Source organism: Lynx rufus, unplaced genomic scaffold, assembly GCF_022079265.1.
Source record: "Lynx rufus isolate CCGP_SWC_20201006 ecotype Redwood Valley unplaced genomic scaffold, mLynRuf1.p SCAF_12, whole genome shotgun sequence".
NCBI classification, from domain to species: domain Eukaryota; kingdom Metazoa; phylum Chordata; class Mammalia; order Carnivora; family Felidae; genus Lynx; species Lynx rufus.
Genome location: NW_025814826.1, coordinates 36,590,552 through 36,603,271, shown reverse-complemented (window position 1 = coordinate 36,603,271; position 12,720 = coordinate 36,590,552). Strand labels below are relative to the sequence as shown.

At 34.9% G+C, this 12,720-nt stretch overlaps 1 protein-coding gene across 1 annotated transcript in view; it reads right to left on the bottom strand.

Moving 5' to 3' along the window:
- The window catches only part of CNBD1 (cyclic nucleotide binding domain containing 1), a 489,467-nt gene that overhangs the window by 421,176 nt on the left and 55,571 nt on the right, over window positions 1-12,720 (bottom strand). Inside the window, exon 4 of the mRNA XM_047073787.1 lies at window positions 11,715-11,873. Coding sequence (XP_046929743.1) covers window positions 11,715-11,873 — 159 coding nt within the window. The remainder of the gene's footprint in view (window positions 1-11,714; window positions 11,874-12,720) is intronic.

Here is a 12,720-nt window from a genome sequence, read left to right as displayed (position 1 = left end):
CTCACTCAGTCTGCTTCCATCCATTGTCACCTTCTAGTGTCTCCTATTGTACTAAATACAACCAGAAAAGATTCAGAAAGAGTGGCTGACACAATTTATAAAGTTCATCCCGCTGGCACAAAGAGCAGAGTGGAAAAGAATGAAGACGTGTGTATGAGTGTGTTTGTGTGAGTGCATGTGCATGTGTGTGTATCTCACCTACTATGTGCAAAACATTATACATTTATGCATTTCATATAAACTAGCTCTTTAAGCTTCTTAAAAATCATGAGAACTAGATATATTTACCACCTCCTTAAAAATAAACATAGGTTAGATAAATTATTTATGATCACATATCTAGCAAGTTGTAAGCTGGGTTTTCAACTCAATACTTCTTGACAGGAATGATTTACTCTAAAAGTTGTTTTTTTCCCTTCAACCAAGAGCCAATATCACATAGTATTATGGTGAAACATTTGAGGCATACCATTAAAACAAAATACACTAAAAAGGTGATCACTGTTCACACAATTATTTATTTAATACTATTTTAATGCTATTTTTAATGCATTAAGATAAATGAAAACAAAATATATCTCTTTAAAAGAAGATAAATTATCATTATTCCTGGATAGTTTCATGACACAAATAATTAAAAGAAACTCAATTCAAAATCTATTGGAATTAATAAGAGTTCAGTAAGGCAGCCAGTCATAAACATATATATAAACCTAGTTAAATAGCTTTCACATATACTTATAATATTTGGTTAGAAAATACAATGATATGAAAGTGGCTAAGATATCAGATCCTAAAACTTCCTGAAACAAAGAAAAAAGTCATTTTTAATCTATTTGAGATAATGGATGCTAGCTAAATTTATTGTGGTAATCCTTACAGAACACATGTAAGTCAAGTCATTAGGCTATACAACTTAAATTTATACAGAAGACATTCTTTAACATTTTAGCCATTCTAATAAGTGTGTAGTGATATATCATGATTTTAATTTGCACTTCTCTAATGAATAATGATGTTGGTATTTTCATGTACATACTTGTGCTTAATATATATTCTTTGGTGAAATATTTATGCAAATATTTTGCACACTTTAAAAGAAAATGGGATGGGGCGCCTGGGTGGCGCAGTCGGTTAAGCGTCCGACTTCAGCCAGGTCACGATCTCGCGGTCCGCGAGTTCGAGCCCCGCGTCGGGCTCTGGGCTGATGGCTCGGAGCCTGGAGCCTGTTTCCGATTCTGTGTCTCCCTCTCTCTCTGCCCCTCCCCCGTTCATGCTCTGTCTCTCTCTGTCCCAAAAATAAAAAAAAAAATAAATAAATAAAAAAAAACGTTGAAAATAAAATTTTAAAAGAAAATGGGAAAACAATTGCAAAAATATTAAGGTTTCTTTATATTTTATGTAAAGTCCTTTATTAGATACATGCTTTGGAAATACATTCCCAGTCTCTGGCTTATATTTTCATTCTCTTAACAGAGTGTCGCAAAAAGCAGAAATACTTAATTTTTATGAAATTTAACTTATTCAGTTTTCTTTTATGAGTCATGCTTTTGATGCTGCACCTAGGAAAGGTTTGGCAAGATTTGGCAAGAATGTAGAGGAACTAGAACTCTCATAAACTAATGGTGAGAATGTCTAGTGGTGCAAGAAATTTGGAAAACAGTTTGGCAATTTCTTAAAAAGTTCAACATGCATTAGCCATATGATCAAGATGTTCTAGTTCCAGGTGTTTCCTTAAAAGAAGTGAAGGCAAACACCCATGTTAAGACTTGGATATGAATGTTTATAACAGCTTTGTGTAATAAAACCTAAAACCAGAAACAATCCAAATGTCCATAAATTGATGGATAGATAGATAAACTGTGGTGTGTTAATATAATGCATTACTATACATGGGGAAAAGAAGAATGAATTATTCATATAAAACACAACATGGATGAATCTCCAAATAACTGTGCTAAGTGAAAAAGCCAGACTAAAAAATAGTATATACTGTATAATTCCATTTATACACAATTCTAGAAAATGTAAACTCATCTATAGTGACCAAAAGCAGTTTAAGTGTTTGCTTGGAGACAGGGGGTGAGATATAAGAAAGGGGGTGGGAAGAAGAAAGAAATAGGGAAGTACACAAGGAAATTCTTGGGAATGATGGATATGTTCATTATCTTGATTGTGGTGATGCTTTCATAATGAATACATGTGTCAAGACATTTAAAATAGTAAACTTTAAAATATGCATTTTATTATATGTAAAGTATGCCCCAGTAAAGAGGTTACTAAAATGTGCTGTATATGTTATGTATACACATTTATACATATCTGTATAAAAATATATACATATTTTTTCCTTCTTCATTAGGTACTTGTCAAAATCCAGCATGACCTGGAAATATATATTGGGAAAGTATATATTTTGGGCAAAATCCTCTTGTGAAGATTTATTCTCCACTGCATAAATGGTACTATCTCCATATTATAGCCATAATACATATAAAGCTTTTTAGATCAACAATACATAATTAAAGCACAATAGAAAACATGGATAAAGGCTATGATCATATAGCTCACATCAACACAAATAAATACAAATAGTCAATAAGTGAATGAATACAAATAGTCAATAAATAAAGAAAAATTTAGCTCAAGAAGGAAGCAAAGAAATGAAAATTAAAATAATTATGTGATATCTTTTACTGTTGTTCTATGAAATTGAATTTTTTAAAGCTAATGTTCACTGCTAGGGACAATATTAATTAGTTTACCCTTTCCAAAAATAAATGTAGCTAAAAATATCAAGTGCCTTTATATTATCTGTCTTCTTTTACCTACCAATTATTCCATTTCAAGGAAATTACTCTAAATAACCAGAAATCTAATAATTGCTCTTAGCTGAAAAATCAGTTTCTATTGCTTTCAAATAAGAATTATAAATGCAAAAAAATAGGAACTGTAAAATTATTAAATTTGTTTGTAATATCAAATAGCAAAGGGTGAGAACGATATTTGAAAATTTTAGCCATAATAATTATCATTAAATACATAGAGAATAAATGCTTCAAAGAAGAATTCTAGCCAATATAGTTTTCAGGTCTGGCTTGATGACAAGGATCTAATGCAGAAGAAAGAGCATTGACCCATATGCTGATGGAATAACTTGCTGTACAGCAAGCCCAATGTAGTGGCTCATTTTGAAACTAAACACCACGGAGATCATGAGATAGAAAGTAGAGTTACAAACCCACCGAGGACCATAAAAGAATGTTGCAAACACATTATAGATTACTTACCACACTCTCTTTAGCCAAATCAAGGCATGCACAAGCCACAAGCATATTATGTCAACCCTGAATATTAAGAAACCAATTAAACCACTTTCTGCAAGAATAAATGTTTAATAGATTAAACAGAAAGAGAAACAAATAAGGAATTCTGTTCCAAGCTTTTAAAGACCACCAAATAGTTTACTATCTCTCTGCAATTAGACCCAGGATTTGACAGTTAAACAACAGTGACTATGCAGGCCTACACTCTACTAGAAACAGCCAAATCTTTCTAAGAGTTTCTAGATATAGCATTACTTGGGTCTAGACTTGATTTCCTAAGTCTCTCCAAAATGGTTTTTTCATGCCATTAGATAACAACTCCCAGAGTACAAAAGCATCCTGCCCATATATAATGCACAATTTTATTATACAGAAGAAATTAAGATACTTTGTTTGATAAAGTTAGAAGTAACTTCATGATGACATTGTCTGTGAGAATAATTACAGTAGGAAAGCAACTAATGTCCTTTGTAAGGGCATACATAAAATTTTTAACAAAAACTTGCATTTTTGTGGTAATTTCACTAAACAGTTGTTATAAGAAATATTTTTCATATTCTATTGTCTTATTATAATACAACACATGATAAAAAATCCCCATTAGAGTCATTCCATTCTGATCTCTCAGCGCATGATGTCTGCTTTCTATTGCACTTATAAATCTAATATTTATAACAAATATTTAGTAAAATATTTCCATGAAAAAAATATTCTAACTTGAAATGCAAAAATGAATAGCCACCCAAGACAAGAAGTCTTAGCTTTAACATTCACATCTATGTTGAAATAATATACACCATATTATGGACTTAATGTTTGTGTCCTCTCAAAATTTGCATGCTAAAATCCTAAGCCTCATTATTATAAAGATGTGGAGCCTTTGGGAAATGATTAGGTGATTAAGAATGGAGTCCTCATGAATAGGATTAGTGTCTGTGATATTGTGATTTATAAGAAATATATATTTGGTCATTCATTTGATCATTCAAATGGCCAAATATATATTTCTCACACATATTTGATCTTTCTCCACAGTTCCGAGCTCACAGCTCCCAAACCCTTGGAATTTCCTTAGTGTTAAGATTGACAAAGGTGTCTTGTTAATGAAGTAACTTTTGCACCCCACCTGAGCATATGGGCTGGTTACCAAAGGAACCAACCATGTGATTGAAGTGTTGGAGCTTTCAATCCCCCCTCACTCCCAACCCTTCCCATCTCCCGGGAGGGGAGGGGGCCTGAAGACAGAATCAATCACCACTGGCCAATGATTTAATCAATTGTGACTTTGTAATGAAGCCTCCATAAAAACCAAAAAGGACAGGGTTTGGAAAGCTTCCAAGTTGGTAAACAAGAGGAGATTTGGGAGATTTAGCACACCCTGAGAGGGCATAGAAGCTTCATGCCCCTTCCCACATACCTTGTCCTATGCATCTCTTTTATCTGACTGTTCCTGAGTTATATCCTCTTGTTTGTTTGTTTTGTTTCAAGTTTAATTTAAATTCCAGCTAGTTAACATATAGTATAATACTGAGGAATATTTGGTGATGCATCACTTACATATAAACCCCATGCTAATCGTAAGTGCCCACTTAATTCCCATCACACATTTAGTCCATCCCCCACCCATAATAAACAAGTGATCAAAGAAATAAAATGTTTCTCTGAGTTATGTGAGCTACTGACAAAATTAATCAAACCCAAAAAGGGGGAAATAGAAACCTGTGATTTACAGCCTGGGCTTGTCACAAGCATGGGGGTAAGGGGTAGGAGGAGAGGTGATGTCTTGTAGTAGTGAACTCTTCATCTGTGGAATCTGATGCTATCTCCAGGTAGTGTTAGAATTGAGTTGAATTCTCGAACACCCTGCTGGTTGGTATGGGGAACCCCCACAACTCCACACATGGAAATTGAGTCTCAGAATACCAAATTTAGTGCCCTTATAAAGAGACCCCAAAGAGTTCTCTCCCGTTCCTTCATGTGAGGACACTGTAAGACAGCCATCTGTGAACCAAGAAGGCCCTCACCAGATACAATCTGCCTTGACTTAGACTTCCCAGCCTTCAGAATTGTGAGAAATAAATTTTTGTTGTTTAAAGCCACCCAGTCTATGATATTTCTGTTATAGCAACCCAAATTAACTAAGGCATCTGCACAGTGAAAAAAATAATTTTCACAAGCATTGTAATAGAAATACAATATGGTGTATTGTAAAATACAGTTTGCTTATTCCAAACAAAAGAACAGTATAAAAATAAAATTTTTAAAAATCCTAGTTAATTTGGGATGAAATAGTCATTGATGAAACTTTAGTATGAAAATATTACTGGCAACTTTGTAAACTAATGTAATATATCATAAATAATTAATAGACATTATTTATTCATAAACTATAAGAGAAATTTGCATATTCTTTCTTGAAGAAATAAAAAAAGGGACACACTTATTCTGAGATACAGGAATCCTTTTATACTTCAAATGTAGCAAGCACATAGCAAAATCTTTTGTATAAAAACCTATCAAGATATGCAAGATTCTTTGGCAAAGGGAAGATGGAATTGTACAATGTACCGTGTATTATAGACTAAGTAATATACATGGAGCTTTACATTTTTAACTTTATTCAGGTTTCACAACAATGACCCTATAAGGTTAATAATTGTGCCCATTTGATTTTTTAATTTAATTTCATTTTAACCCCAATATAGTTAACATACAGTGTTGTATTAGTTTCAGGTGTGCAATATAGTGATTCAACAATTCCAGACATCACCCAATGCACATCCCAAGTTCACTCCTTCATCTAATTGTGCCCATTTTATAGATTTAGTAAATTGTGTATCAAGAGGTAGAAGTTCGCCCAAGATCACACAACCAGTTATTAGAGGAGTCCAGTTTAGAACCCAGGTCTCTGAGACTCCAGAGTCCAGGCATTTCACAATATGTGCATCCCAAATGTCACTTTGACTCTTACTATTATAGACAGACCAAGATTCAGTGCCTTACTCTTCTATAATATCAACCTACTGCCAAGGAATCTAATTTCTTTCTATCTTTTGCTAACTCATCTCCTAAACACAAATTAACTCTCTTCATTTAGTTCCTGTCTTATATCATACATGATCACTGTTTTCTGTCAAAAATGGAAATTACTTGTAATATTCTGACCATTCTTTATTTTTTCTTTTTTAAAATCTTTTTTAAGTTTATTCTGAAAGAGAGAGAAAGAGGCAGAGAGAGAGAGAGAGGAAGAGAGAAAATCCCAAGCAGGCTCCTCATCATCAGCACAGAGCTGGATGCGGGGCTCGATCCCATGAACTATGAAATCAGGGCCTGATCCAAAATCGGGAGTCAGACGCTTAACTGACTGAGCCACTTAGGCACCCCACACCATTCTTTAATTAACCTATGTTCCCTTTTGGCTTGAAATAAACACTTTCTTTCCTACAGGTAAGTCCCCCCTCCCCAGTCAGTTTTCATCAAAACTCTGTATTTTTAACAGAATTAAACCCACACATTATTTTTCTCTCATCAGCATACAGCCTTAAAATATAGTTTGAGATTGTAATTCCTCATCTTATATGCCATTTCTTTGGAAAACAACAGTGTAAAAACCATATTGCATTTGGATTTCAAGCAGCCTGAATCTAAAAAGCAAAAATCCTCATGTCCTTCCAGGGAGCAATTCCTCTGAGTCATTCCTGAGAAGGGCTCTGCATCACTGCTCCACTGAAACATAATGATCTTCAGACGCCTCATTCTCTCAGAGGAAACATCTTTAATTGGAGAAAGTAGGAGAAAAAAACAATTGGGCCAAGTATTCTCAGAGGATCTTAAACTGCTTTTCACAGCTCATTTATAAGTTTGTCTCTTCTCTTACCCTTTCCACGACCCCCACAAATATATATGTATGTCACTTTTCTTTTCAGAAATTAGTCATTTATAAAGAAACCAATTATTTTTACCAAAGCAATCCATAATTGCATTTTAAAAGCTGGTGGTGTTACAGGCAGTGCAATCAAATACAAACATGTGAGAGTGTTAGATCATTTGTCCAGGATATTAGCTGTTAGTGCTCAAGTTGAGCAAAGAATCTGATGTGCTTCCAGGACTACCAATTGAAAACTGCTCATGTCTTAAAAAAATTAAATAAAATCAAGTTCTATACGTAGAATTCAGGCTACTGTCATCTCTGAGAGCAATTCCACATAGCCTCCTGAGGTTACTCCAAATCTTCTGCACCCACAGTCAGCTCTCCACACATGACCTATTACTATTTAAACCATAATGTGTCACTCCCTTTTTGCCAGTCACACCTAGATAGAAAATCTACCATGACCTACAGGACTCTAGGTGATGATCCAGTTCCTGGTAACATCCAAAGCCTCATTTCCACCTTTTCCCCTCAATCATGCATTTTCACAGCACTGGTCTTGTTGCTAATGTATTTTTTTCAATTTACAAAACATGTTGCCATCCTGGGCTCTCGCGTTGTCTGCAATGCACTTCTCCAAGATACTCAATTGGCTCGCTCTCTCATTTCATGAAATTATCTGATCAACGTCACCTTTCAGAGAAGAGTTTTCTGATCATCATGCCCTATCCCCCTATTCTGCATTAGCTTTTCTCCCTAGCATTTATCACTAACTGATATAATACATTATGTATTTATTATCTCTCTCTCTCTTACATTAGAATATAAGCTTCCATGAGGGTAAAGATATTGTGTGTTCACCACTGCGGTCCCAATACCAAGAACATTGCCAGAAACATACATAGAAGTTCAAAAGTATATGTTGAATTCATTAATTAATGGCTGCAAAATATTACATCAGTAAAATTTATTTATAAATTAAAATTCCAAGTCATGTTTTAGTTCATAACTTTTGATGTTATTTATTCATGATCCATTTCCTCCTCCTTCTGAAATACTTTCTCTTTTGAAATGCTATCCCTTACCAATTGAATGTGAACTCAGTAAGAACTATCAATAAAAGTGTACTGCCCCCTCAGCAGTTATCTAAGGGATGGGTATAAAAACAAACTATAAAAATCTGGTTCCTTATCCCTGAAACTAAAGTGTGAGCCTAAAAACTCTCAAAATACTTGTAGCTGATTGAGTCCAGTGTTATATTTGGAGAAGACATGCAGAGGTTATCTAGTTCATATCATTTCCAGCATCTAGTAGTTCTTCTATTTGGGGAGCTACCCAATATTCTTCCATAGGCTTCCCCTCTCTCCCCTACCCTGTTTGTTTGTTTGTTTGTTTGTTTGTTTGTTTAAATTAACCAGAATCAGTTTCCGTTGCTTACAATCCAAACTCCTAACACACATGACAAGCGTATATTCAATCCAATATGCCTTAAAATAAAAAATTTAACAGAAAGTCCCCCAACCCTTTTATCTCTCTCATCTTTCTCTCTCAGTCGGTTCTCCACACACACTTTCCAATTACATAGCATCCTTTAGTTACTCAAACCCCACCTCTCTGGAGACATCTCCCAGACATGCCCTTTCCAATGATTTTAGTGTTTCAAATCATTTATCCTTCCTCTGATCTAGCATTGTTTACTCAAAACTGCTGAATTAAAGTAGAAGTTATGTAATCAATATGATTAAGCCAAATCTTGCCAAGTTATCAATAATCAATAGCTTCTTAATCTTGCCATGCATATTTGCATTTCTTTAAAAGGAGGTTACTCAAAATTTATTTGTTTGTTCAAATTTCAGGCAGAATGACAAAGTGAAGAATTTTAGAAAGCATAAGGTAGCTACTCTTAAAAATGTATTCAATCATATCACTAAAGCAGCCCATTGATCTGCTCATGGTTCAATTACAGATAAAGAAAGACATGACAACTTATCCATCAATAAACAGATTTTAGTTGAACTACTTTTGTGACTACATAAAGCATATAGCCCCACTGCAAATGTTGACTGAGTCACAGAGACTTATGATGTTACTAAATATGGCTAACATATCCTAAGCACCCCCTCTATCCCGGATACCTGAGTTTTGGGGACAAAACCAATGATTCATTTCTAACCAATATAATATGACAAAGGTAATAGGAGATCCAGGTCACTGATTAGATTATACAAAACTTCATCTTAGCACAATAGGAGAAAGAGAGACTCTCCCTTGCTGGCTTTGAATATTTAAACTTCCATGCTGTGGGAAGGCCTGAGAGAGGGTGATCCAGCAAAGATCTGTGGACCTGTAAGAGCTGAAATGGGCCCTCAACTGAGAGTCAAGAAGAAAGTAGAGACCTCAGCCCTACAACCACAAGGAATTGAATTCTTCCAACAACACCCATAAGCTTGGAAGAAGATCTCATGCTCCAGAAAGGAGTGTAGCCCTACAAACATTTTGATTGAAGCCTTGTGAGACATGAGCAGAGGACCCAGCTAAGCCTTGCCCAGAAAGATAATAAATGGATGTTGTTTTAAGTCATTACATTTATGCTAATTTGTTAAACAGTAATGGAAAATGAATACACTAGTGTACCAATGAAACAAGAAGAAAAATGCATGTCTGTAGAAGAACAAATATAGATTGTGGATTTAGCACATGCAATGCTCTTTTATTACTAGCTGATCATGTCCACTTCAAAGGTTGATATGAGGAAGAATCAGAATTTTATGTATAGAAATTAAGGCTTTGTGTGAATATTAAACATAAAAGTGAGTTCCCCTCTCATTTACTCTGCCATTATGTCTCAGTGAGTAACACAGCCCCACCCATTGACAGCAGTCAAGACCTGCTACCTTCATTCTGAAGAGTCATACTTGGCCAATTCCGAGCCACTGAAAGTGGGAGCTTGATGTTATTTCAGGATCTCCTCTACCTACCCATCCATTCTCTCACATGTGAGCGAGGGGGTAGATTCTGGAAATTGCCACCATCCCAACATCTATTGTCCAGGGTATTTGGAGATTGGTTGTTAAATGGACTCCATGAAGGTCCACATAAGAATGCAGCAGTAGATCCTTTGTCTATTCTACTTTGTGTTTGGATATCCTTCTACCGTAGTACCTTCTTTAGTCTATTGCTAAGGTGGTACAGGGTTTTTATCCATTTGTAGTTTCCATCCTGACTTCAACCTAGATTTACCTTAGTATTTCAACACTTTGCCAGGGAACCATAGCTGCTCAGGCTCCTCTTGCAGCTTATAAGAACTTTGTTTTCTTGAAAGTGCTACCTTGTTATTTTCAGAAAGACAGAGATTACCCCATTGAAAATCCTCCAGCCCAGTACAATTTGAAATCATAGGTGAGTGACTCACAGGCTTCTAGACACTTAAAAAAATTTAATCCAATACAATTTTTGTCAGCATTATGGTTTAATGGAATGAAAGTGGCTATAACTCCAGTAACTTTGAGTGCTTTAGTGATTTTATACCAAAGCATATTTTTAACATATTCACTGAACACATTCTCATTAAATTTTCTATTTTTACAGCTTACCAGTTTAATTATACCCATGTATGGCAGGTGGTTATGATTTCCTTCTCCACAATTCCCTCACACCTACTTTCTTATAAAGAGACTAGTAATTGCTATGTTTATTTCATTGTTGATGCTGTAAGTAAAAGCATCAGAAATTTGACTATTCTCAAATTTCCTGGAAACTCTGACCGACCATATTTTCTCAAATTTGCAATGACAATTTTCAAGAAAAGTGCTTATAGCATTGAATTCTTAGTGTATTCCTACAAATACAAATGCCAGATTTTTATTTTCTCATTCTATGCTACTGTTTTTTTCTTTCAGGCACAATTCTAGTCTTGACACTTTCCTGTTCATTTTGTTTGTGTTGTCAATCAGTATTCCATTATCACATTTTCCCACGGTCTCATTTCAACTTTAATTTCATTCACAAATCCAATACCATATCTGGTAACCAGCCTCCACCCAGATTTAATCCCTCCTCTCTCCTTCTCCCTCTCCTTCAGGCACTTGTGCCCCAATCATGGTGCAAAGTGTTCCAAGAAGTTAAAAAGAATATGAGATAAGTTTATATAATGGCTGTGCAATGGAGAAGACAGTTTAAATTCTGTGAAGAGCTGACAAAACAAAAACTGATGAAATCTTAAACATAATTTTGATTTAATACAATCAGTAAATAACACCTATTTTGCTTGCAGCTTAAAATTAAAATGATGTGCCACAACTGGATATATTACCAATATATTCATGATATGCCATGAAGACTGAATTGATGAAGACTGCATTCATCTAGAAACAATCTTCAGCATTTCTACCTCTCCTGAATCAACCATTAGTGGTAGATTGCAACTGAAACACACTTAGCTGCAAACAACTAACTTAAAACAAAAAAGTGGACCTATTCAAAAGTATTATTCAATAAGAAGTACTAAAAATACTTACAATTTCTTTAAAATATCCAGGAATTCCACTAACTTCTCTTCAAAATTTTTTGGTTCATATAAAGTAGGGCCACCACGTGCTTTTTTAACATGGATAGCTATATTGTGAGAATCATCAGGTTGTTGGGGTTGAAGTTCTTCTGTGCCTTCAGTAGGTCCTCTGAACAAAGGAACACAACAGATTATGGTGTTGCATATTGTATAAAAATGACTGACATGTGGCAACTGCGTGGCTCAGTCAGTTAAGGGTCCAACTCTTGATTTCAGTTCAGGTCATGATTTCACAGTTTGTGAGTTCAAGCCCTGCACTGGGCTCCATGATAACAGTATAGAGCCTACTTGGGATTCTCTTTCTGCCCCTCCCCACACTTTCTCTCTCTCCTGCGCACGCTCTCTCTCTCTCAATAAATAAATAAACTTAAAAAAAAAAAAACAGACAGATGCTATGACATCCCTTCCTCTAAAAAAAAGAGTACCATGAACTTTTACTTTACTGTTAAGAGCAAAATTGCATTGTTGTGAGATAATATGGCATTTTAATAATGTATGCCTTTTCATTGCCTTAGTTCTGTTTTTTTGCCCAGTCATCAGTAGTGCTGTTACATACGTCCACTTAAAAGTGGACATACATAAAATACTTTCCACATTCAGAGCCTGATTATACGTATTATAACTGTATTAAGTGATTGAACCATCTTTTGTAATTAGATGTACATAACTTAGTAAATATTTGAAGTCAATGGTCAATATCCTTCTCTTTAGAGCCATTCACTTGTTTTTTGGTGTTTTCCTCACACCAATGATAAAATTGCTTTTTTAAAAACTTTTGTTTCCAACTGGTAAATTGTGATAATCTGAAAGCAGCCATTTTTCTTTATTCTTGTGCTACAGTATGTTATACACCCAAGTTCCCAGGAGATGTATGGCTGAATAACCATTCCCCATTCATTTCTCTAGTTCCACACATTTCTATTTAGAAGTCACTAATAACCTAAGAGCAAAAGCTA